The sequence below is a fragment of the Streptopelia decaocto genome (assembly GCF_964273445.1).
Source record: "Streptopelia decaocto genome assembly, chromosome: 3".
Lineage (NCBI taxonomy): Eukaryota > Metazoa > Chordata > Aves > Columbiformes > Columbidae > Streptopelia > Streptopelia decaocto.
Genome location: NC_138656.1, coordinates 46,430,868 through 46,456,891, shown reverse-complemented (window position 1 = coordinate 46,456,891; position 26,024 = coordinate 46,430,868). Strand labels below are relative to the sequence as shown.

General features: G+C 41.3%; 1 protein-coding gene across 10 annotated transcripts in view; it reads left to right on the top strand.

The window, feature by feature from the left end:
* Positions 1 to 2,769: 2,769 nt before the first annotated feature.
* The window catches only part of SMOC2 (SPARC related modular calcium binding 2), a 144,543-nt gene continuing 121,288 nt past the window's right edge, over positions 2,770 to 26,024 (top strand). For 4 of the 10 annotated variants that reach the window (XM_082048049.1, XM_082048051.1, XM_082048048.1 and 1 more), the window contains exon 1: positions 2,770 to 3,427. In XM_082048049.1, coding sequence (XP_081904175.1) covers positions 3,353 to 3,427 — 75 coding nt within the window. In that variant the 5' untranslated portion in view covers positions 2,770 to 3,352. The remainder of the gene's footprint in view (positions 3,428 to 26,024) is intronic. The other 6 variants (XM_082048047.1, XM_082048045.1, XM_082048044.1 and 3 more) reach the window with 4 other exon arrangements.

Genomic DNA, 26,024 nt, shown 5'->3' with positions numbered 1-26,024 from the left:
AAGCAACATGAGTTGCTTTCTACAACAGTTCTAGAAAGACTTGAGGAAGAGGAAAAAATGTGGGTGTCATTACAGGAGCAGAAGTGTAGGACCTCAGGAAACTCAGGTACAATTCCTAATGTAGCAAAGATCAATCTGGACATGGTCCTGGTGTGTGGTGGCAGCTCGGTCACAATGGACGTTGACACATGGCCCAGAACATGTCTGGCCATTTGGGCTGAGGGTTGTGCTCAAGATAAACCCACTACTGACCAACTAAGCAAGTAATGTAAACCAACATTTTCTTTCAGTGGCATCTGTGCAGAGGGGACACTCACAATGTATTGTTGCGAATGGAACTGTAAGTCCTTCTGGTAATGTCTCTCCTTTTTAAATGGGAGATCAACACCTGTAAGGAATACTGATGAGACTCTCTCATAGTCCTTCCCCAGCTATAATGAGGAAAATTGTTTCTTTGCCTTTTTATGTTCCTTATCTAATCAGACTGGAAATTCTTGGAGGCAGGTAGGTTTCTTACCACCATGATGGTGGCTGGAGGGTCTACAGTTAAAATCATTCTATCTTTTACATTATAAAATACTATTTTCGTTTGCTTAAGCCATGCCAGTTTTTATCACTTGGCCTCACATTTTCCTTTAAAAATATTTATTTTAGGTTGAATTATCTTCTGGGATGTGGCTCAAAGAAATGGAAGAAGAAATTTTAAACGGCATAGTCAAGTCTCTTTTGAGAAAAAAAAAACTGGGCAAATGACAGTAGATAAAATAACAGTGTATGTTTTGGCAAGCCATCTTTATTTTAAAACCATAATGCCACCAGTTTCTAGACTATAGACTTCCCTTTTTGCAAAGTTTTGGTCTTTTGATTGTTGCCAACTCTGTGAAAATCCATTAAAATTTGACTTAGTTATAAACCCTCAAAAACCTGCAGCTTGTTTTTATTAGATAAATTTTTCATCTAGGCTGAGCATTGCTTTTTCCTGCAATATCAAATTGAAACTGCTGTGCCATTTAGTAGGTCCTGTCAGATAAACCGAGAGCAACAGGACTGTCCTCCATGAAAAGCCTTTGTCCAGCTGCCGGCCAGCAGTGCACAGGAGGACGCTGAGCTACAAAGACTGTGGCAAAAAGGATAGCAGGCTGAAGGGCATCTGGACCCAAACTGGGAGAACAGACTGGTACAAACTGGCAGAGAAAGAAGAGGACTGGGAAGGTGATTCTGGAGAGGTGAGACTGACTGCATTGACAAGGCAATGGGAATGAGGGTTTTGATGAGGGGAAAATGGAACTAGGTACTTGTAGAGAATAAAGTATGAAGGAGGCTGGAATCATGGTGACAAGAATAAAAGTTCTTTCTGGCTCTGACAGGGACATCAACATTGCCAAGTTTCGCCACCTCCCAGAGGAAAGGGCTGTGAAGGTGGCAAAATGTCCTGTGCTGCCTACTGCAGCAAATGGCAATCTGCTGTCTGTATGTGAGACGCTTCTAGTTTGACTGGTGGAGGTCTGTGTGGTGCAGCAAAGCATCCCCAACATGCTCTGACCTGGGCAATGCCCTATGATAGCTTTCTTTTCTTTTTCCCATTTTAAAAGCCCAGGAGATATTATAGGCCACACACACACGTTTTCACATACTTTGTGTTGATAATTGTGCTGTTTAAAAGCAAATGTTTTGAAAAGGGGGCTTTCCAACTTCTTGTGACTCTGGGTGTTCAGATGAGACCTGGAGAAGCTGTGGCTACTTTGTTGGCTGCTTGTTTTGAATGTCGTAGGAACTGAAAAAGTCAGAAGTAGGTTTCTCAAGCATGACACTTGAGTTTGTCTGTAATGCTTACTTCCCTCTGCTTTGGTTCACTTTGTGTGCAACTCCTGCTCCGGAGAGCATGCTCCATCCTGAGCCCTGGCTGAGGCCATGTGTGTTCTGCCAGGGTGTGACAAACCTGCGAGGTCAGATCTGGACGCTTGGGGAAATTGTCACTTGTGTGCTGGCAGTGTGCCACTTTGCAGCCTCCCTAAAGACCTTTCACACCTGAGTCCACTCCCACGTATGTGCACAGACTAAGAATGAAGCAAGCCCCGATAGCTTCAGGCTCCCTGGTAGCACCACTGAACATTGGGGGTCTTGCAGGCTGTCAGTGAGCCCGGGGTCTAAGACGAGGCTGACTCCTCCATTGACAAAATTGCAGTAAAAGGGTTTTCTCAGGCAGGCGAGGGGGTCGAGATCATCTGGCAGTTTGCAGAGAAGAAATAAAATGAATTTCTCTATTCGTTTCCTAAAAGATAAGTGAGAAAAGCACACAACTGTCACAAGGAAGGTTTCACCTGGCATGTACTCCACGCAACCTTCATCTCCCCGGGGTACTCACCCCGGCAAGCAGTGCCACACCCCGCCGTGCCAGAGTGCCTGTCAGCCCCCAGGGACGCCCAGTGTCTCCGCCTCACCGGGCGCTGCTGCCCAGCCTTTGCCCCCCGCCAAAAAATCCATCTGCCTCGGCCCCTGCTCCCGCCTGTGCGGTGTCCGGCGGGCGGCGGGACGGACAGCGCGGCGCACCGGGAGGCTGTCGAGGTGCACCGAACTGGGATCGGGCCGCCTCTCACCCCCATGCCAGGGGTTGCCCGTATTTGTGCGTGTTGATTCAGCAGGAGTCGGGGGGGGAAGCAACTTGGCGTCCCCTCGGGAGCACCGGGGAGGGTTAATCGGCGAGAATCTGTGGGTCTGGGAGGAGAAAGCGGAGGCCGGGCTGGGGAAAGGGGGAGGATAAGAGGAAAAGGAGAAGAGCGGCTCGGTGAGGTCGCACACCACCAGCCTCCTCAGCCGTGGCAGTGCCTTCCCGCGGCACCCTGCCGACGGCGGACACCGGAGGGGTGTTGAGGGACCGTCCTCCTTTCCCGTCCCAATCTTTCCTTCCCGCATCCTCTGCCAAGGGGGAGAGGAATCTGAGGCGGGGAGGAAAGAGACCCTCAGAGCTAGGCAGCAGCCCGTCCTAGGCAGAGGGAGGCGCGGCGCCCCGGGGGAGGCGGCGGGGTCCGGCGGATCCCCCTGCCAGTGCTTGCGCGGCGGGAGGGCGCCGGGAGGGCTGGGGAGCATCTCCGAGCTGGGGCTGACTCTCCAGGAGCGAGGCAGGGACACGGAGAGAGGGAGAAACTGCCGCCTCTCTGCTATACACCCGTCCCCAGATTTCAAGGGGTGGGGAAAAAGAAAGCAGAGGACCTAAGCTAGGACCTCCCAGAGGGAGAGATTGAAAAGGAGCCAAGCAGGCGTCGGAAGGGGGAGCGACATCCCAAGGAGAGTCCCACTCCTCCGCTTCCCGGAGCCGCTGCGTGCCCGCCGCCGCCGCTGCCGCCGCCTCAGGATGTGGGTGCCGCTGCTGCTGCTGCTGCCGGAGCTGCTCCCCGCCGTGCCGGCCCAGAAGCTCTCCGCCCTCACGGTAAGGCCACCCGGCCGCTGGACTCTGGGTGCCGGCTGCCCGGCGGGTCGGTCCTCCGGGGCGCACCTGAGAGGGCTGATGCGCTCTCCCCGAGAGCGGGTGGCCGCCCCGCACCCCGTGGCTACCGGGCCAAGCAAGGGCTGCTCCCCGCTTTGGGCGAAGGCTGGAGTCCCCAGTCGGGGTGGGGAGCTCCGCCGTGATTTGTCCGGCAGTGCGGGGAGCAGCCGGCACCGCCGCCCCTTCGTGTTTTTCCAGAGGAGAGCACGGTCCCCGGCAGCTTAGTTGAAGATTATTGTGGGTCTCCGCAAAGCTTCGGGCCAGTATGAAAGTCCGCGTTAATGCTTTTGTTTTCCCGAAGACGAATAATGCTACAGTGAGGTCTGCTTTTGGACGGTCGTGGGATGACCGATTTTACTTTACTTTTAATTATAAAGCAAAGTGAAACAAGCCTTTTTGGCTATTCCAGGCTCCATGATGCTAAACATGGAACTCTGCGTAGAGATTGGTAAGCCAATTCATTAGGCTTGCTAAATAAGCCATAACCACTTCTCTAGCCAAGACCTGAGGTTTGCAGCTAATAGCTTAGTTCAGTCTCCTTGTAGAGCTTGCAGTGTTTGCAAAGCTATAATTAATGCAATCTGTAGAAATAAAAACATTTTCCTTAAATGTGTTTTTAAACAAGTGCTTGAGTAAACATAACGGCCAGCAAGTACCCCTTTCAAGCTGTTTTTAAGTGTTTTGGTGAGGGCTGTGCCCGTTAGAGTTTATTATGCTAAAGTTACAGGCGGTGGCAAAGTGAAATAGACTCTATTTCTGTCTGGTTTTCAGAAAATTTCTGTAAAACACTGAGAGGGTTTTTATTTTATTTTATTTTATTTTTGAGTAAGGGGGTATAGGGACAGCTCAAGGAGAAATGGCAGTGGAGGATGGCTGAGCTGTTCATACCTGAAATTTTTCAGAAAAACTTTTGCCTTCTTGTCCAGTGTTCTGTGTTTGTGTGTGGATTTTAAATGATTTTTAGATTAGAAGCTGCTAATGGAAAACCTTAAAGGAATAAGTTTACTACATGAATTTTATAGTGTGTGGCATTTGAAAGTGTAGTGATTCTCATCAAGTGATTCTCATCTTTTACTTTTTAAGAACCTAATTTGAAACACCCTTAGACTGTCAGGTGATAAATACTCTTCTAGTTAAGAGATTAAGATTGCAAACTAATTCCAAGTTCACTTGCACAAACATGTAAACAGAATTTGCAGGGGATTACATGTTATATTCTTTATTCTGTACGTTAAAAAGTTCTAAACATTAGGATGGAAGTAGACTGGAAATAGTACCAAAACTTACTTTCTCCAAATGTAAAATAAGAGTGATTGTGACTGTTATATCATCTTTAAATGATATATGACTCAAATGATGCCAAAGCCTTTTAACAGATCTATATAAATCACTGCTGAATGTAACTGTCATTCAGTGAGTGGTTGCCTGCCTCGCAAAAGGGAAGAAAAATCTGACCAAGGGCATTTGGGCAAAATCTTTAAAAACTAAATGTCATAGAGTCATGCCGATATATTTGAGTTCACTCTTAGCTGAGAGATGTCTGAAGTCCCTCTGTTCCCTCCTTCACCCATCCAGAGCATATTGTTCATTTCTCTGTCTTATAGTAGCACACAGCTTTATGAACCATGAATAAAAAAGTCAGTCCTAGTGGACTTGCAGATTTCTGCTATCAAAAAGGTAACGGCTTTGGAGACTTTAAGCTTTTGAACTGAATTAAACTTGAAGATTTTAGTAAGCTAGCCTTGTTAATAGTGGACTGTAGGTAGTGAGCCCATGCTAGTTTTTCCACTGCCTGTGCTCTTCTTACAGAGATGGCTAGCCCATATGAATAGCAGCCTACATTAGAAATCCTTCCATAAAATGGGCAATGAACAATCAGACACTCATAGGAAGAAAACAACACACGCACACACTCACGCACCTGTATTTTTTATACCTACCCACAAGACTAAACTTTGAATGAGGTAGGTTTACTTCTACTATTTGTGTACTTCCCTACTTAAACAGAAGAAAAACTAGTGCTATTACAGCAACAAATAGCACAGCACTAAATCATTCTTTACTCCTCCAGTCATTTTGCATGTAGCTCACAGACTGTACAACCCTTTCCCACATGTGCCTTTCTCAAATATTCATGGACAGTATCTGTGTAATTATAAGAATAAACAACCCCAGGTGTGTAGAAAGACAAAGAAAATACATGGCTTTTCTCACCTGCTGTGCCGTTGTGTGATGACAGAGAATTACCATTATTTTCTACACATCAGATGAAGACTTTCTTTTTATTTGTGGTTTGAAGAATAAGAAAGACTGACATTTTCATAAATAACCAGAGGCCACAGGGATAGAGCATGTTTCACTGTGGTCCTGAGTTTCATGAAAATTGCAGAACAATTACAAGGAGAGTGTGCACGTCCCTGATGGTATCACACTGTCATGGTACTAGGTGATGGCAATATCAGGGGCATGGTTTCCTTAATCACAGAGGTAAATTTGCCATAAGATGAACCTTAGCAACCTCATGATAATAAAATCACAGTTCCTTCTAGCAAAAACAACTAAAGTCAAGGTCATTTTCCAAAAGATGGATCAGAGGATTTTTCCTTGTCTGGGTGTTCCACAACTCTGGGTTCTAAGCAACAAACTGGATGATGGTTGGTCAGGGAGGGGGGTATCAGTGTCTGTATGTTTTTCATCTGTCTAAAGAGATTTCTGGTCTGTTTTAACTTTATGTCCTTGCTAGCCCCAGAAGCAGAGCAAATATTACTTTCAGAGAAGACTTTCAGTAGTCTACCGAGCTGTATCCCTGTTTAATTAGGAATAATATTCTTGCCTTCAATTTCCCTTGAGCAGAAATCCCCACAACAACCACCTATGTCTATTGTTTGGGTGATATGTGATTTTCAGATATTGGAAACTTTGCAATAGTCCAGTAGCAAGAAATTGGAGTTTTCATACAAATAACACCTGCAAGAGATTTCTGATTGCCTAACACTCTCATGCGACTGCAAGGACTCATGAGCATATGGCTTCCTATAACCTTGATAACAGCCATCAGGACAATTTCTGGCTTCTTGATGTATCAGAGTAGTCATCAGGTAGTTGAGATGCATCAGGCAGTCTAGAGTATGGTTTCCTTGTGGCTGTATCAAGAGAGAGTACGAGTTTTGTAACATATGCCTCTCTGCCAAGCTGTGGACCCAACCAGACCTCACCTGAGTCCCTGTATGTGTGCCAGGGTACACAGGAACATGAGGGCTGGGCTGATACACACCTGAATCTTAATGAGGAACCAGGATGTGCATCAGAGTCCAAGAGTTCCACAGTTCTTGTGGATTTGCTGTGTTAGAGATGGCCCAAAGCTACTTCGAGTTTGTACCAATCTTGACCTCTTGTCATTAAAAAACACTCTTTGCTAAAGTTGCTCCTGGACTTTGTCTCCCGAGTAGAAGCATATTGCAATAATAAAGTGAGGGGAAGCATAATATTACAGTTCTGAATTGCTAACTGAGCCACAGGGGTGCATGAGGGAGGAGAACATTATTTAGCACTTTATTTATTGTTATTTCAAATAAACAAACATTGGCAACAGAACAATAACTTTCATTTTAGAAAGGTAGGCTGAGAGCTGTCTCATAAGAAACCATGAGATCTGGAGGGACTGTAGCCAATTTGGCTGCTCCTGGTTTTTCCTCCCCTTGTGTCAAATACTAATGTAAAACATTCTTACATTCCAGAAAATGTCTTAAGTAGCCTTGTTCTTTTACCTTGTTTATGGAAAGGCAGGTAATAGTCTGCAATTCTTGTGACACATTGTTGGAACTCTTTTGCAACACTGTATTTATATTCTGATCTGTGACCACTGTTTCTAGATGTATGAAACCAATGAGAGATGAGCCTTGTTGGCCTGTTATATTAAGGGAATAGTCGTATCTTGACGATATAGGTACTTTTGTTTTGAAACACAATGTTTTGAAGAAAGCTCATTTTGTTCCTCAAATAACTAAGTTTAAGATTGCTGCATTTACCACCACACTTTGGCATTGTTTATGCTGTATTTTCAGAGCTGTCAGCTTAACTTTTCTCTCAGTTGCCGTGTTGTGTGTGCATGTACTTGTACAAACAATAGGACAAAAGTGTTTCTTATTTTAAAATCTTGATGACTTATAACATACCACAGGCTATGTAATTTTCTTCTTTCAAAGCCTTGCTAAACCATGTGTCCTTTTTGATACAATATTGATCTTAGATCTCAAAAAGGAAGAAAGTTTGCTTCTTGAAATGAACACCTTCGCCTGTTAAAAGTTCCTTTCATCAGTGGCTGAATATTTCAGGGAACAATTCTTTCCTTTTTCTCCCTCAGCGCATGCTTTGTGAGTATTCAATAGCATTTAATGTGCTTCCACAACACTCACTGTTTTAAGATGGACCACTAAGGTAGTTCAGTAAAAGGAAGCTAAACACAATCAGAGCAAGTTAAGGACCCATTTGGATGGTGCCTGCAAACTCAAACATTTGGAAAAGTTACTCTAATTGTGACTCAAAAACCAAGACCATAAATAAAACTGTAAGTGGCTCCAGATCCTGAGAGCATTGTTACTGCAAATGGGCATTGGTACAACCAAGGTTCCATGAGCTCTGAAAATAAAACACTTTCAACAATGCTTCCTTGCAATAAACTCTCAAGACATTTCTTACTAAAGAAACAAAAACAAAACCCATGCGAGTTATTATTGAAAGAGTCAGCAAAACTTTCGATCAGGGGTTAGAAGTAATTTTTCTGCATGCAGCCAACATAAACTGTGCCTTATAATGTGAAAGACACAGTGAAGGTGGCATGTTGACTGCACAATCAAAAGATTTGAAACTAGAAACAAGGAGCAGAAGTGAACGTAGGTGGGGGGGAAAGAACAGGATAGGGAAAACGAAGGAAGCAATGCACATTTTGTCTAGTTGTGATGCTTTCATCTGTCCTCTGTTTCCCGCTAAATACCTCGAGGAACAGCCCTGTGTATTTCTTGACAGCTGGAAAACTTCAGGGTTTGGTTCATTTTGAGAAGCCTCCAGAAGTTTAGCTGCTGTCCAAAACCTATCTGAACTGTGTTGTTTTGGAAATTGGGCTATGAAACTTTTCAAGATCTGGTTTGCTCAGGGCTTTGCCAGTGTTTCCATTTCTTCAGCCAGACCAGACTCAACACAGGTTCAGCCATTTTGACGGTATTTTGGTACTTCCATTTCCTGTCAGGCCCGAGACCAGGAATTGTAGAGGTGCCTGAAAATGAAAAACTGAGTAAGGAAGAGTTGGGATCAAAGACCTATTTTTGAACAGCAAATGAAGGTCTGAGTTTGGTTCAGGAGTGGCTTTTTTTTATCTCAAGAAAAACCTGTGTTCTTGGGAAAGCTGCAGAGTGAGATTTCCAGATATTTTGTTTTTTCTTTAGAACCAAAACCCAAATGCTTTGTAAGGAGAATCTTTGTAAGAATCTAGTTAAAATAGTTCCTGACTGTGTGAATACTGCCTTCTCTTCCTCTGCCCCTCTGCTTCCTTCTACAACAAAATTCTGGTGACCCAAATCATTTTGGTCTCAGTGGCCCTGTGTAGTCCCTCAGGATATCCTTCTGTGGATATTTCTCTATCCACTTATGATTATTAATTGATAGGCTCTGCCTTCATATTTGTCTACAGTGGTAGATAAAACACTTTCCAGTGCAACACTGGCTGTCAGAGTGAAAAGAGGAAATACTTCAGGAAAAATATTACAGTTTAGAATACGCTGATGTTACACAGAACAATTTATGCTAAAGGAGAAGCAGGGATGACTTAAGATGTAGCAAGAAATTGGCCATAAGGAGTACCTAGTAATTCCCTTCAGGAAAAGAACCAAACAAAGAAGAGCAGGTATAGCATAAATAACTATTTTTTTTTTTTTTTCTTTTTCATGCACTTCTCTGATCTTTGCCTAGTTACCCAATCTACACAGGGAACTGGTCTGATTTACAGCCATTTGTGTAATGCAATTGTGTGTTTGGGATACAAAGATACAAGCTTTGGCTATGTGAGGGTGAAAGCTAACCGAAAGTGTATTGACTGGTATTTAGATTGGTGTGGTAACACTTAGTATGGGAGGGTTTCTTAATATGACATTACCAAATCATTAATTGTATTCAAAAAAGCAAAGTTTGTGTTGTCATGTCTTACCACAGAACCTGTGAAGCAAGTTCGTGTAGAGTCAGTCCCCCAAACTGAAGTTTTAGCCAGTCATTGCAGAAGAAATTGCCTTGATGAGTTAGTAACTGACCTTCAGTGATATTTTTCCCCTTTCTAATTTCTTAGCTTTTAAAAATGACCACTGGGTATTTCATTAGCTGCTGAAAAGCCAGGCTAATAAAGAATACATCCTAGAATTCTTGTCAGGACGGAATGAGAAAACATACCCCGAAGGCTATCCTTTCCAGCTTTCTCCCTGGCTTGCTCAGTATGCTGGTAGAAAACTCACTCAAGAATGTTTACCTCATACCTCTCCAAAACATAGCTTTTTTTCTTTAATTTACTTTAGGCTGTTTTTTCTGTCATCTTCTGAGTCACTGAGCAAAGATCTTTTTGTATTTTGTCTTACCTTAAATTTGTTCAGAGAATGTAATAGTATACTTTCCTGTGTTTTAGGTGTTCATTTTTAAACTGTATACAAATTAGCTGTCATACGTGTGCTATAAATCTTTGACACTCTATCTTAGAGCACCTAAAGCGTACTCACATGAAAAATCCCATTGCTCTGGAATGCTCCTTTTTTTTTTTTTTTTTTTTTTAATTTATGCCATGGCTTCCTGCTGTATTTTACAATTTTTTAAGATACAATTGCTGCCATAAAGTGCTCAGTCTTTTATTTAGGCTATATGTGTCATATATTTATCCATATTATTTTTTCAGTATTAAAGCAAGATACTGTCAGTGGATAAGCAGTGTAAATGCTCAGAGAAGGTCTATAGCTTTTTTGAAATGAAAGTAATATCAGATAAAGAATCATTTTAATGGCAATCAGGATGGACTCACTATGATCCATGTAGCAAGCTGCTGTACAGAGCAAACCTGCAGATTGTGGGCATGTGTAGATGTTAGGGAGGCGAGGGAAGGGAATGACTCAGTTTTATTATCTTTCTCTTATCTGGAGTAAAGCGGAGGAGTGGTGAAGTTTAGTCTGAGTGAAAGTCTGCCATTGAGTCTCATTACTATTTTGAAGGAGGGGGAAAGAGGAGGGCGACATTTTGGTGGACATACAAAACATTTAACCATATTTTAACCATAACATGACTATGTGAACAGAAATGCTGCTGAGCCGGACCATGTGTCCTAAATTATCAGAGAGCACAAAGTGTGGGATCTGCCTAGGATCTAGACCGTGCAATCTAGAGAACTGATGCCCAAACCTTTTTCTTTGCTAGGTGCTGCTCTTTACAGTGGCATCTTTCTGGAAATGGTAGCACTGTGTGTCACCTTGTTATGCCAATAGTGCTGTATAGCACTGTTCAAAGCCAGAGAGTCCCTTCCAGTCCCTAACATTCTGTGATTCTGTGATCATGTGGACTGATGTGCCTGTTAGAGTGAAAAATCACTGTAGCAAATATCACTTTAAAATAGAAAATTTCTGTCAAATAAATGAAATAAAATAAGTGAAATCTGGTCCCAAGTATGCTATGTTATAGCGGAGGATAGCACATATTCTAAAGACGCCTTCATCCCCACAAGAAGGTACAGAAATGAAAAAGGCTAGGAACAAAGAAACTAAAGAAGGTCACTTGATCACATGTTTATTTACTTAGTAAACAGTAGTGTGGGGCAGAGAGGTCACCTGTCTTGTTCTATTATATGACACTTTAGGGATCTGCCACCGGAGGGAGTGCAAGAGCAGCCCGGTCTGCCTTGTCCCCTCTGGGGAGGGCCGAGACTGTGGGAATCCCTTGTTTCTCTACCCAGCTACATGAATCTGGGGGGGAGCAGGAGGAAAGCCGGGGACCTTCATTTTTCAGCACTTGCCTTTCAGTTGCCCATCAGATAGGCCCTCAAATGAGAAAAAAACTCAAATGGAAAAAAAAAAAAATCAACAGAAACTACTGAAAGGTAATACAGTTCTGTAAAAAGAAAGTGTCTTTAACGACATGGCTTGCCTTGACATTAATTAATCATTAGCACTGGCGAGAGCTCAGAGCAGGCTGGTGTGGGCAAGAGGGGAAATATGGTCTAACATATGAGCTGCTCTTGACTGTGAGACACCAGGAGGGGTTAAGCCTGCAGAAAGCGTATCAGCTGTTCATTTTATTGTATGTATCCATACTGTTTCTTTTTGCAGCGCTTATTACATGAATTTTTGTGAGCAAGACAAAACAAAGCGGGCAACTTATTTTCCACACTTTATTTAATGAGATTATGTTTCGGACTGTGTCCTTCTGGGAAGGCAGTTTTCAAACACGTCAGATTTTTGATGGATTTTAGCCTAAGTGGATTTAGTTGCAAATCTGAACTTTGTACAGGACGTTTTATCTTTCCATCTTGTTTCCTCCTTGAAAGGTTCCATAAATTACATTTCTGAGAGAAAGGGAAAGATTTTTTAAAAGAAGTGTTCATTTGGTAAATTGCTCTTCTGTTTAAGTTTCCCATTTCCAGGTGCTGAGTGACTCCCAGAGCAAAAATTCTGTCATTGCTTGGTGATGGACCTCCATTAGTTTGCAATAAAATTACAAGGCAATATTCATGTACTGATAAATGATATCTTTCTGAAGGAAAAATGGCAAAAAGCAGAGCTCAAATACCTATTTGTCTGTACCTGGTGCAGTAATTTTGTCCAGTGCAAAATGGGTATAGTGGGTATAGGGTCCTGCTCTTCTGAAGTGCCAGTGCTTATGTTCATTAGACACAAGACTAGAAGAGATACAAGGCAATGAGAGAGTCAGAGTATTTTGTATTAGATGGCAAAGCCAGATCTGACATCAAGATGAAATGACTTGAATATTGCTGCTAGAGATGGCTTTTTGCATCTGGTTGGCTGGTTAGAAACCCACAGAAGCACAGCAGATATAGCACTGCTGATTTGATAGAGTAACTGGTGAGATATTCACAGGTTCACAATGTGTGTAGTATTGAGGTAAAGCCAAGTAAAAGAGCTGGCATAAACCTAGGAGTGAGCCCAGAAGAGCTCGAAGATGACACCTTTTGTGACTCATGATTTCGACTGGGCTGTCACTGGCCCGTGCAGATTTTGTTCCAACCTTCTACTTCCCCATTACGGTTGATCTTCTTTCCTTAGTACATCTTCTTCTCCAGTGTTGTATATGCTTTACCCATTTATAGACTGTAAGCTCTCTGGATTTGTACCATGTTTTGGGCAAAAGAGTCTCATTCTTGGTTGGCCCTCTTGGTCTACCATCATTATCAAGTTCAATAATAAGTCAATCCTGGATGACACCTGCTTACAGACAAGGCTGAACAGAAATAATAAAGAGTATATAAATAATGGAGTTAATCAGGCAGTTCTGGCCACAGCCTGGTTCTTTACATCTTCTGTGTAGTATCCAAGCTGGCTGCTTTGTATAGATTTTATTTTTTTTTTTTTTTAAGCCAAGTCTACCTTTTGTAAAGAATTAGAGCCATCAGTTCAGCACTACAGGAAGAGATGAGAAAAACTATCTATTCCCCGGTCTTGTTATGCTTTTGGCCAAAGGGGATCTGCATAGTGCAGAGGGCCAAGTGTCATCTGCTTGGTATTTCCTGATATGTGAGAGCTTAGTGTTTCAACCTTATCACTGCCCTAAAGGTGGGGTTCTCAGGCTGTGGAATGTTTCCTTTCATGGTGCAAAACTTTTCCTCCTCTAAAGAAAAAAAGGCCCTGAACCAATCCAGCCTGGTCTTTCCTGAAAAGAATAAGGGAAAGTTTGAATGCCTCTTCCTATTTTTGCATGTAGCTCAGCACGGATCTGGGACATTCTCTGACCACTGCCCTTCAATACCTTTTCTTGAAGGTGAAAAGAAGATGGGTCTGAATGGAAGACACTTCCATCCTGTGGATGCAGACCAAAGAGCTAACAGATGTTCTTGCTGTTACATTTACCACCTCTTGAATATGTTCTCTTTTTCTATAGCAGCAGCACCAAGAACCCTCTGAGAAAACTAGACCAAAGGCTCTCTTGACAACCTCAGACAGGTGCCATGCATTATCAGGGAACACAGTTCATCTTCCTACAGGCTACCTGGGCCTTCAAAATATTATCCATCAGCTGCAAAAATTCCCTAGATTGCCATCACCTATCTTAAGACTACGTATGTCAATCACATATGTGTATTCAGGGGTGGACTATATACATTCCCATGTAATTATTTTCTTCCTTTTGTTTTCCAGCAAGACTTGGAACCCCCCCCCAAAAAAAAAAAAAAATAAAAAAATGTCTAAGGTTCCATTGGGGTTAATAGCTAGAATTTCTCCTTTTCTAAAGGTTATGCAATTTGATCTAAGAGCTTTTATCCGATTTTATTTGTTTGTTTGTGGTTTTAGGTCTAAGAAAGGGGATAGCACATTGAAGTTTAGTGTTCATTTTCATTTGACAAGATTTCCAAGTTGTTAGATTTTGACTGTGTTGGAGATGCTGCAGGGCACCTGTGTTTGGCAGGTGATAAATTTGTTTTATCTAAAGACTGAAAAGAACACCCTCTCCTTTCAAATCTCAGACCAGGTCCACTTCAGGAACTGTCTCAGGCAACAATTGGTTTTATGTTAGTAGCTCTTTTGACTATCATCCTAAATGATGAGAGAATAGAAAGACCTTTCACAGCTTGAATTGCTTATTATGACAGGAGCAATCAAAAAGTTACACAGTTTCTCTTCTTGGCACAAAAGTAAATTATTTCTTTAAAACTGCTATGCTGAGTCTTCTCCTCACACCTGGGGGTGAGGAAACTCCAAAGTAAGATTCACTTCACAACCAGGTCAGGAAATCACTCTCATTTAATATGAGTAAGAAGCAACCAGAAGTGTTCAATGAAGTTAAGTGGTTACAAATAGCAATAATCACATGTAAAAATTCACTATTTCCACCTGACAGCAATTAAAGCAGAGTCAGAGATGCAATGAAATTCCCTCAGGGGATCTTCATATAACTGAGTTAAACATTATAAAGAGTGTGCATGATGGATGGAAAAGCTTGAGAGAAATGACAAGTCTATCAAAGCTGAAGGGGGGTCACAGTTCATATTCCACAACTATTTTGTGGTGTGCAGGATGTCTCTCAGGAAGAACCCTGCGGCTATCTGCTGTCAGCAACAGGAAAGCAGGTGTGCGCCTGTGTCTGAGAGAAGGGCAGAAATAGATGCTTTCTATTTCTTGTAACTGGTGTTTCTTGTTTGAATAAAGGTCAACACCTTTTAAAAGTTTGTGATTTGTTGTTGTTTCTGTTTTCACTATCACATCACTGCTTAGTGGAGTGACATTTAGAAATTTTTAACAAGGTATAATTGGAGCTGATTACTTAATTTTGTATCAGTTCTTTGTGACTGTAAAATCGCCTGAGGCCTGCATGTGTCACATCGACACATTCTGTGTCCTGCATTGTTTAAGAAGTGGTAGGATGTGTGCCAGGCATCTGCAAGACAGTTAAAATAGTGGAAAAGTGTGGGTGAGACGGTTTGACCCCCTAGTACACCATTTTGGGAGATCAGAAGTGATTCTGCCTCACCAGGCTGCTGTCCTTCTGGATAAAGAGGAAGGTCACAATCACAGATTTCTGTCCTGGCCCTCTGGAATATCAGTTTGCTTTTGTACACCCTCATGTGACTTGGAGAGCAGAAGTGCCTGAGACAGGCATGCAACAGAAGTAAGTTTGGAGCTCTCCGATGGTGTCATGTGTGTCATAGATAGAAGAGCTACCAGTTCCAGAGGTTTTGGTACCTGGTACCAGAGGATTTTGGTACATAGGTACCAGAGGATTTGCATGATGGCAATTCACATACTCCATAGACTTTATAATGGACGTGTCCAGCTTTCTGGACTACATCCTCTTCAGTCCAGTGAGAGTCTGAACAAGGCAAAATCGGACATGTATCTGTCCCCCTGACTCTGAAACAAGGGAAACTGTATTTTCTCTCCTGACAGGAATGAAGGAGAATAAACTTGACTATGGGTCTCCCCTATAAGGGCGGGAGCTTACAGAGGAACTTGGAGATGATTGCAATATCTGAAACTGCTACTGTCAATGAGCATGTTTGGATGTGAAGCCTCAGAGAGGTGATAAAATCTCTGTCAGTCTGTACATGTCTGTATGGTCAGGCTGTTCATATCCATGCCCCTTGAATAAAACAGAAACATGTTAGCTTTTTGCACATGTAGGTAGGAGATGATCAACAGGTGGATACCACTGGGCATATACTGTACAGAGGAATGGCACGAAATCACCTCACTCTGCTGTCTGTTTCTGCTGAATGGTATTTACTTTCTTGAATCAACATTGTCATCATATTTGTGCTTCTTATATATTGTTGTCAAAGGCATATGACTACAGAACTTAAAGTCCCATTGAAACAGCCACTAATTTGTGAAATAAAACTTGTTAAAATACTGTCTACCTTTCACCATGTGTGACAAATATAGCTCACTGTCTTGACAAGAGGTTGATAAATTGGAGCTAAATCACACATCCACCAAAACAATTATTAAAACACTATTCTATTGATCTTTTTTTTTTTGTGAAAATCATGGTTTTTATCTTGTCAGCAAGGGGAGCATCTCTTTTGAGACAGAGCCATTCTTAAATTACATACTGTATGAAGGCTCCAAAATCTGTTCTGGGAGCCAAAGATTGGCTGAAAGATACATGGAAGTGGTGGTAGCACTGGCTCAGGTGAAATAGAGGTGAACAGAACCTGGAGGAGGCAGTGTGGAAAGCTGTACTCATCCCAAAAATGAAGGAAGAAAAAAGCTGAAGTCATACTATTTTTTTCTTTTTCTTTTGTTTTCAAAATGGTATGTTTGTTCCAAAATAAAATGGGCTATAAATGAAATTGGCTATAAATAAAATGAACTAATTTTTATGAAGTTCTTTTCTTACAAGCAGGCTACAAGGCAATCTTCTAGAGGTTTCATATTACATCAGAGTCATATAATTTATCTGTGTATACAACTCTCTCAAATTAGTGCTAAGGCCATGTATGTGTATTGTTCATCAACACCATCATTAAGAGAACTCATGGAACCGGGAGTGCTAAGGTACCTGATATTCATTCTGACTGATTATATAGGCAAGCACACTCAGGATGCATTGGTTTCATGAAGTGCTTTGTTTTCCAAGCTCACACATCTCCACCAGTCCTGCTGTTCCCCCGTGGCCTGGATTCTGCCTGAGCTTGATTGCAATATGTAAGGTGAGGCGCCTGCTGCTTACCTGCTGCTGCCTTAGCTGATAATCTGCCTTGTTGTCCAGAAGTGTTTGCACACTGTGTTAAAAGTCCTTCTGAGACTGCATGTGAGAGCATGCAATGTATGGGTTTGTATTTTTAACAGCCAGCCCCTGTCTTGGTGACTGTATGATGCATGAAACTAGTTAATGTTGTTATTTTCAGTTAATGTGGCCAGAAATCCCTCATGTCCATTAACTTGAAGCTGTGAATGGTGCTATGAAAGGAAGGGTTGGTCTTTCAGTGTATGGGTCACTTGCATTGTTGTTACAGTACATTGATCAGGGTTTTAAGCATTTTCTAGCCCAGAGACCTCTGCTGCTCACTGTTTTGCTTTCTCAAACAGCTGTTGACTCTATGCTGTCTCTCAGATAGACTTTTTTCTTCATAACACTTTTCATGTCAAAGGTGAACACTGTTGCACTATTGCTATTTCGTTTTCCAAATTGCATTAGGATCTGTGCCATGGGAATACATTTAACTACTATGGTGTTGTTCAAATACACTGTAACTTGAATCGAACACTTGGCAGATTTAGCCTGATGGACTGTGAAAACAGATGTTATCCTTCTTCTGCTCATCACCTAATGAAATACATACCCAGTACTTTGTTACTCTGGGGATAATTTATCAGCAACACTCAGCTTCATTGTGGATGCTTCCCTTATCCCACAGAGGGTGGCGGGTCTGTCCGGTGGAGAAGTGCAGTTCCACCGTACATATATTAGATCATTTGAGAACTCCTTTGGGGACCCCTTTCTTCTAGAAAGTGCATATTAGGGCTTGGGAGCTGGTTATGAAGCTCTGATAATAGCCAAATTAGTGATGGTGTGACTACAGTGCCTCTCAAAACCAGAGGAGGCAGGTTTGGTCAAAAAAAAAAAAAAGGGCAAATATTTCTGCTTTATTCCTAGGTAACTGGTTAATCACTGCTGCATTTCTGATTGATGGCTGACACTAAGAACAAGCTCACACATGCAGCACAGTTACAGTTGCCTGGTTGTTCCTGTTTCTTTACAGTTGTCTCTGCAAAGCCTAGTTTTTAGGAGCCAATGGAAAATGAAATGGTGAAAAGGATGGTTCCTTCACCTACTAAAAGACCACCTGAGAAAGACCAAAGAAGATATCACCTATAAGGTGGGCCGAAAAAATTGGGACAGAAGAGTCACATAAATCCAAAGATAAGTGCATCTGTGTTGGACAGATCAAAAAAGAAAAGTGCAAGCGGAGAATATTTTAATCAATGTCATATACAAGATAGCCATCTAGCTCCAGGCAGTCTAAAGAAAACTCTCCCCTCTTGCACAAGTTTTGTACGTGCGTGTACAGACTCCTTTGTGTGTTTTTTGTTGTTGCTGTTTTGAAGTTGTTTCCTTCCTTTATGGATAGATAGCTTTTCATTAGCTGGGATTTGAAAATAATTGTTATCAATAACAAAACAAGTGAAACCTCTGCTAGCCAATCTGATAGCTGAATGCCTAAATGTTTTCTTTCATTATAAGAATTATCTAAGCAAAGCTACAAGTGTTTAAAAACTATATTAGCATAAAGAGGAAAGGAACGAAAAAATTTTGGCAATTCTTTTAAAAGTATTTTTTAAAAATAATTTACCCATGGAATGTTGCATTTTTAAAGACAATATTTCTTAACAAGAAGCTCTTCTGTATAAAAGTTTTCTATAAACTTCATGGATTTGATTGAAATCCTTGGTTTGTAGTGCCGATGTTCTTAAAAAGATGGAGAAGCTGTCATATTGCGCTCTAAAAATGTGTAGTAATGCAAAGGAATTTTGTGTCACAGAAGATAAAAGTGCAGGAAATCTAACAATTTTTAAGTAGGTGTTTTTATTTGAAAGGAACTTCAAGCAGCTGTAGTATTTCATGTGTAGTGTAACACAGATGCAACTACAGGTTACTATAGTTACCTGTATAGTTTTGTGGTGCATCAGTAACAATAGCTAAATAGGATTTAATACAAGTTGGTCAATTTCATCAACTGAGTCCACTTCCGTGAATCTTTTCTAACCTGGAAGTTCTGCAAAATTTGCAAGCTCTTCAGCTTCTCTGACTTAGCTTCTTGTTAGTGATCATGCCATCTTATTTCAATATTGAAGACAATATAACAGTACTTGGTGTTCCTCTACCATTTTTAATATGAGAATATACATTTGTGATAAAAGATTTGGGGATATCGAGCTGATTTTAAAAGAGTATATCACACCCTCTGTTCATAAATCCATAGCCTCCAACACAGAGTGGCAAAAATGTCCAAGGATTCTGCAGCTTTTGCTGAATTTCTTTCAGTCTTGAAATAGCTTCTAAAAGCAGGCTCTATTCAGGAAACATTTGAAGGTGTAATCAATACTGTTTAATTGTGGTGTCAATACAGGAAAATCTCTCAAATATATCTGAAATATGGGCAAAATTGACCTTTCAATTTTGAATCATTATTTATTGTTACAAGAGACTGAGATAAGACTGGTCAAGTGATTGATTGTTACTTTTTCTGACTTTGCTTCTGACCAGGCATGTTAAAATGGTCACAGAGAGCTGTGGATTTATGCCTGCAAAAATAGGGAAGAAAAATTAATATTCTGTTATAACTATCATCAAAGACAAATTCTTATAAAATAAAATTGCTTATTTTATTCAATTGTTTGTTTCTTTGTTTGTTTTTAATCTCTTTCTTACTCACAATCTTTGCATAGCAGATAAGATCATCTGTAAGAGTTTGAAGATGTGATTCAGAGGATGTCTCCAAAGATCCGTTCTTCAAACATGCCTTTGAAAAATCTCAAGTTATTTGATTTATGTATTTTTTTAAAGATGTTATAAGAAACAGTGTTATATAGAGAATTACATTTCAGGTTGCCTGTTTCATTGGGTAAGCAACAGTTCTTTTACATTTATATCATGTGTGTGATCTTAGTGTCACAGTGACCTTACCCGTATCAAAATCTTTAGTGTCAAAATAGTCCAATCTTACAACTGTCTTCTCTAATTACCCAGTGTCAAAACATCCCTATAACCCAGTCTAAATACATTTGAATCCAACAAATTAGCACATGTAAGACCTTTTTCTCATATTATTCCATTAAATATGAATTTCCTTTCCTCAGTCCAAAGCAAATCATTATATATATCTCTTGGGGGACCAATTCCTTTCTATTTGAACCACTACAACTGCCAAAAACCTCTTATGGTAAAAGATACAATGTGAAAGGCAAGCAGTCGACATTAGCAGACTCTGAGGACCAGGGAGTGGGAGCAGTGACGGGTCCCCATGGTTATCCAGAGCCTGTCATATCCCCAAGTCAGGAACAGGACAGCTCGGGGGCAACCAGGGCAGCCCCAGCCCTGGGCATTAGGCACCTCCCTGGGGATGGGCTGATGTCAAGCTGGGAAGTCATTCATAGTTTGGGGTCTGAGTCTGTATGTGCAGAACCCATGGTGAAGCTGCAACGCATCAGGAGCAGTGAAGCAGGCAGAGGCCAAGCCGCAAAAGTTCAATTGAAAAGCAGCTCCCACGGGCAGAGGACATCCCTGTCTGGGTTGTCACCCTGCCCAGTGCTACCTGGGAGCCTCTCCCCAGGGACACCAGGAGAAGGGGTCTGCCACAGCTGTGCTGTCTCTCCATTGACCCTGAGCCCAGGCAGGCAAACTTTGATGAGGGGCTCTCAGGACTCAAACAGAGCAACCCAACTGAGTGTTTAAATGCTGCAATCCAGTAGGCACCCTAAAAATAGCTGTGCAATCTGTGAAGTAATTCTTGCAATGAAAAATCCTAGCAACCAGATATTTCATCTGGAAAAGGTGACAGCAGAGGCCAAGCAGCTGTTGTTTCCAGTTTTACAGGAGAGAAACTGTGTTGGCTGGTGGCAGTGTAAGAACCCCAGTAAACCACCTCTTCATTCTATAATAGTTGGCATTGTGTAGCGTTGTACTTTGTATAATACAGATTTTGTAGCTTTAAGTTGCAATGAAATACACAGACAATAGAGAAAATAAACCTCTGATTTAATTGCATATATAATGCTGAAATTCCTTTGTCATTGATGAGTGAAGACTTTTCCCTTGGGGAAGGAGAATCACAAACAAGAAGATAAGCACAACACCAAACCTAGGATCCCATCACCTTTTGAGTCAGGAAAAGAGACTGAAGGGAGAACCTGGGGAAATTAATCTCAATGATGTGAGTGTAAGGAACTGCAGCAAAATGTAACCATCTGCACAGAGGATTGTCTCAGACAAACTGCAGAAACAATGTGTGTTCAGCAGTCTTACAACTCATCACCCAGTATGTCTAGAGAGCACTAGTCTTCATAGGTTCCCACATCATATTGAATATTTTTGCAAGGCAGCAATTACTAGAGTATTGACCACTCACATTAGTGTACCTGACATGATAGCCAGCATGCAGATAAACTTCCTCCATCCACAATCTCCTCGGGTGTGAGCTGGAACAAGCTATAACAGGAAATGAACAAATTGCTTCCCACATTGCTTTCTCTGCTTTCCATACTGTATAAACTGAAAAGTGCAAGTAAACCTTGTGAAAGCATGGGCAGACTGCCAGAGACAGAAGCTGCAGAAGGGACACATCCATGTCTGTCTTGTGCATGCCTGTCTACATGTATATGGGTGAAGGAAGGAGGATGGGTGCTTTGTGGCTCTTTCTGTACTGCACAACTGACTACTGTGCAAACACTCTTGAGTTGTAGGAGACCATGTTGCTCAGCATAACTGTGTTACCATGGCACAGTGCCCAAGCTGCTATGTCTTTCAGAGCCATGCAACTTTGCATAAACATATCCACCTGCATGAACACTAGCGTGGCAGTACAGTTCTCCACCAGGCAGTGCAGGGATGCTATAGATTACTGTGCTTGTAATCATCATATACATTTTGCAATGTTTTCAAATTTCAGAAGACTGAGTAAGCAAGTTGCAGGTAAATAACAGATAAATTATTTGCTTTCATATGTTCAGCCCAGAAATGCCTTAGTGAAATCAGTTTCTATTATCTTGCAAGGTTTGGTCAGAAATAGCTGTGGGGCCACAAGAACTGATCTCTTGTTGACAAAAGATAAAATTTCATGCCTTATTTGCAGTTATGAAAGAAAAGGTGCTTGCCAGCACCAGCTTTTCTGAAACAACAGGAAAACTCTGAAGGACATGTTCTCCTCAGCAGAGGAAGAAAAAACCAAACAATTATTTCTCATTTCTTGCTCTAACAGAAATTGCATTTTTACTTTTGTGCTTTTTCTTCACCATATCAGGATTTTTCTTCCGAACTTTAGGAGAAACCCTTACACTGAAAGCATTTGCAAAGTAATTTGTGTTACTGTCATATCAGGCCATAAGGGTGGACACTAAGTCAAACTCAGTTTCAGGATTTATAGATTTTCCATTCATAGTTAACCTCTTTGATCAACTTGAATGGAAAAAGTGATAGGAAGAAATCTTACAGTTGTCTTGGAAATTTTCATTGCTAAGTGGTCCGTGTTTTTTTGTTTGTTTGTTTGTTTGTTTTTTTACTGCAGATCGATTGTTTAACCTCCTTTCATATCTTTCTTGGGGATAGCCATTATGCTTTCTGACTGTTTCTGTGCTGCACAGCTGAGTATTGTGCAAACATTTCTGAGTTGTAGGATACCACATAGCTCAGCATAACTGTGTTATCATGGCTTTAGCCATGGATAGGCATTAGCTCATGAAGTGATTAAAAGTTTTATATGGGAGTTACTTGGTAAGAGTACAAGTAGGGACAAGGTGACTTTAAAATATTTTTTTTTGCCTTATAGAAAAGAAGCATGTGCCCTCTTTGTTTTTTTCCAGACCTGGAAACAACCTGAGTACTGCAGGTCTGAACGGGAGTAGTCTCCTGTTCTTCTCATAACTTGTATGACTTCCGCTAGTACTGTTGTACAGTACTAGCAAACTGTAACTCAGGAGACTGCTTAACTCCTCAGCTCAAGGTGGTAACAAGGAGAGAATTGGGAGGGTTTAAAAAAGCATAGTGCTTCTATCCCGCAGGAGTTTTGACAATATAGATTGATATTCTGTCTGGGAATTAAACTCTGTCTTCTCTTGATGCCATCTAGTGTCTTTCAGGCATTTTACTGTGCAGTTGTCTCCTGAGGAGAATGTCAGTTTTGGTGGCCCCAGTCCCTTCTTTGCTGCCATTGCTGCACCAACATTTAGCAGCTATTTGAGCGTGTGACTACAGCCTTAAAATTTCTTGCTTTGTGCTACCTAAATGAAAGGCCTCCCATGCCTTCACATGGGGACCATGTGAAGAATGTAGAAAAGGTGTTCCCTGAACCACATAACAGAAACAATGGAAACAGGAAGGTTTTGGAGGGAGGCACCTCCTTCTACAGAACTGTTTCAGCTACCTCCATGCCCTGTCCTGTTCACATATAACATCTTCATGGCAAAGATCTCTGTGTATTTATGTCTCAAGTGTGAAGTTGTGAACTCCCGTGAAATGCCTGGAAGTGCTTTAGTGTGGTGGTCTCTGCACCTCTTTACAACAGCAGTGATGTCAAGGGTGCTGGTCAGCTGTGTTGGTTGGTCTAGTTTTACCTGGAAGAGGGAGATGTTGAAATCCTGCTCATGAGATGTGGAGGAGACAGATGAAGTAATTGGAAAGAAGAGTTGAAAAATATCCTGTTCTCTCAGACTTCCATACTAAGTGTCTCTGTCAAGATGTTTTGGCCTAGAGGCAGCAGAAACCTGTGTCTATCTGAAAGGAACAACTGAGAATTTACCAGCTCTTTGTCCAGAGGAAACTGAAATTCTTCAACCTTGCCTTTTTGTTTTAGATAATCTGAGGTTAAATCCCTACTGCCCATGTAGTCCTCCTTCAGGGGGAGAGATGGGATGGAGGAGAGCATTTGTCAGGCAGGAAGTTTGAGCAACTACCAGGAAAATCTTATAGGCAGTGAAGTGAAAAAGACCATGGAGCTGAACTTAAGAACAGACTTGATGCCAACTTGCATGTCATAACATAACCTGGGCACTCAGAGCTTCATGGTTGCTCTCAGAAGATGGAATTCTCTTGCATTAGATCTGTGTGAAATTCGTTGAACAACTTCATGGTTGGAGGATTAAATGTCACCTCCCTTTCTGGAGATGGTGGGAAGGGGACCATGTGAAGAATGTTGAAAAGGTGTTCCCTGAACCACATAACAAAAACAACGGAAACAAGAAGAGTTACAGCTCAAGCCATTATATCCCTTGTGTGTGTTTCTGTTAGTTCATCCAAAATTGCTGGGGACACAATGCCAATATTCTTAGTTTATGTTACTGCTGTGTATTTTAGTTATGTGGTCCTTGTTGTAGAGTGTCCTGTGTCAGTGAATTTGCAGCACATCTCTCAAAAGGGAACTCTGGGGATTCTGCTGGATGTCAACCTCCTTACACCACTCAAACCCTCAAGATTTTATTTTACTCTTGCGAAAAAAAGCTGCTATATATGTCCATTAGATAACATGAGGAAAATTATCCCATTATAGCAATGAATATTTATTCAAATGGAAATGGTTGCACAGCTGCAACTTGGAAGAGTTTGACCTGTAGTATTTAAAGATGGGATCACAGTGATGGCTATTTATTTTGTTTTCTGTGAGACACTGCTGTGTTTAGTGATGATAGGCAGCATTCCTTAGTGATTCTTGATGTGCCCATATTATTCATCTAGTAGTCAAACTGTTCAGCTACTAGGATGAAACTAAAATAATTAAAACACCCTAGAAAGTCCTGTATTGAATAGGGACTTTCACCATAGGAAAAATATACAATATTGTCAGGTGTCTGAGGATGAAACGTGCACCTTTCCTGAAAGATAAATGTCACTGGGAAAGACAGATAACACTTTCTGGTCTGTGCTCACACTAGAATTGGGAGAATAAATCCTGCTGAAGGTTGTATTACAAATAGGTCCTTGCAAAAGTTCACCAGCCTCTTCTGTTTTCTTGTCTGTTAATAACAGAAGAGATCTATGCCCACCTGGCTCCTGGAGGCATATGAAGATCTTACCTGTTGGAGAAGAAAGGCACTATTGTTTGTAGCTCTTTGCTGATTCCTGTAAACTGGATTGAGCTCACTAGTTCAAAAAACTACTAAGATTGTGACCAGGGAGCTTTTCTGTTAATAGAATCTGAAAAGGATACAGCACAGGATAACGTAGTAAATAGTTTCTTACTCTATTAGGCTGCTAGGAAAATTCCTGAAGCTGAGCATTTTCCGCACAAATTCTATTAACTGAACTGAAACACACCAGCTGAAATGCTGTAATATAGTTTAAGTAATTTACAGCTTCCTTGGGTAGGCTTACAGTTCAAAAATATCCCAGGTGATTCTTGGTAAAGTGGATTTTCTTGTGAGTTATTAGAAGAGCGATCAAAAGTTAGATGGGGATACCTTTCTATGCTAAATCTACAGTCCAGAGAAGGTTTAAATCTCAAAGATCAATGATGCAGAGTTCACTGTGATCAGGTCTGGTTTTCCATAGGTGTAATGTGTTTTGCTAAAGCTTTTCCCAATTAAGTAGCTATTGGTTTGGCCAATACCCCTTAGACACTGATTTCACCTGGAAACTTTCAACTCCTGATCTTGGTAAGAAATGTCCTTATGAGTCCCAAAAAAGGGATATTTAGTTATCTTTTGTTTGACCTAGTGAATGTGTTCCATGGACATGGATCAATCTATCTAGCTAATGATGTACTCTTTTGCAAGTCATATGAGTTTAAAACACAAGCTGCAAATCTCTCTATCTGATTCTGGTCGATAGTTGTGCTCCCACTGAGACAATAGCACAGTGTAGGGAAGCTTGTCAACTTACTAGGCTTAAACACTCAGATCTAGAAGATTATTTTCAGTACTGCTGATCTGAGTTATGTAACTTGCAAGAAAAAGCAATAGCTGCACATGCTGATGTAGTTTACAATGACTTGGTACAGAGTTCAAAAAGCAGAATTAAAAGAAAGTCTGAAATTAATCAGTTATTTGGAAAAATATTTCCCAAGTGTATTAAATTATTTCACTTGGACAAATTATCTTCTCCAATGGCAAATAGCCAAAAACATCACTGACGTTTATAGATG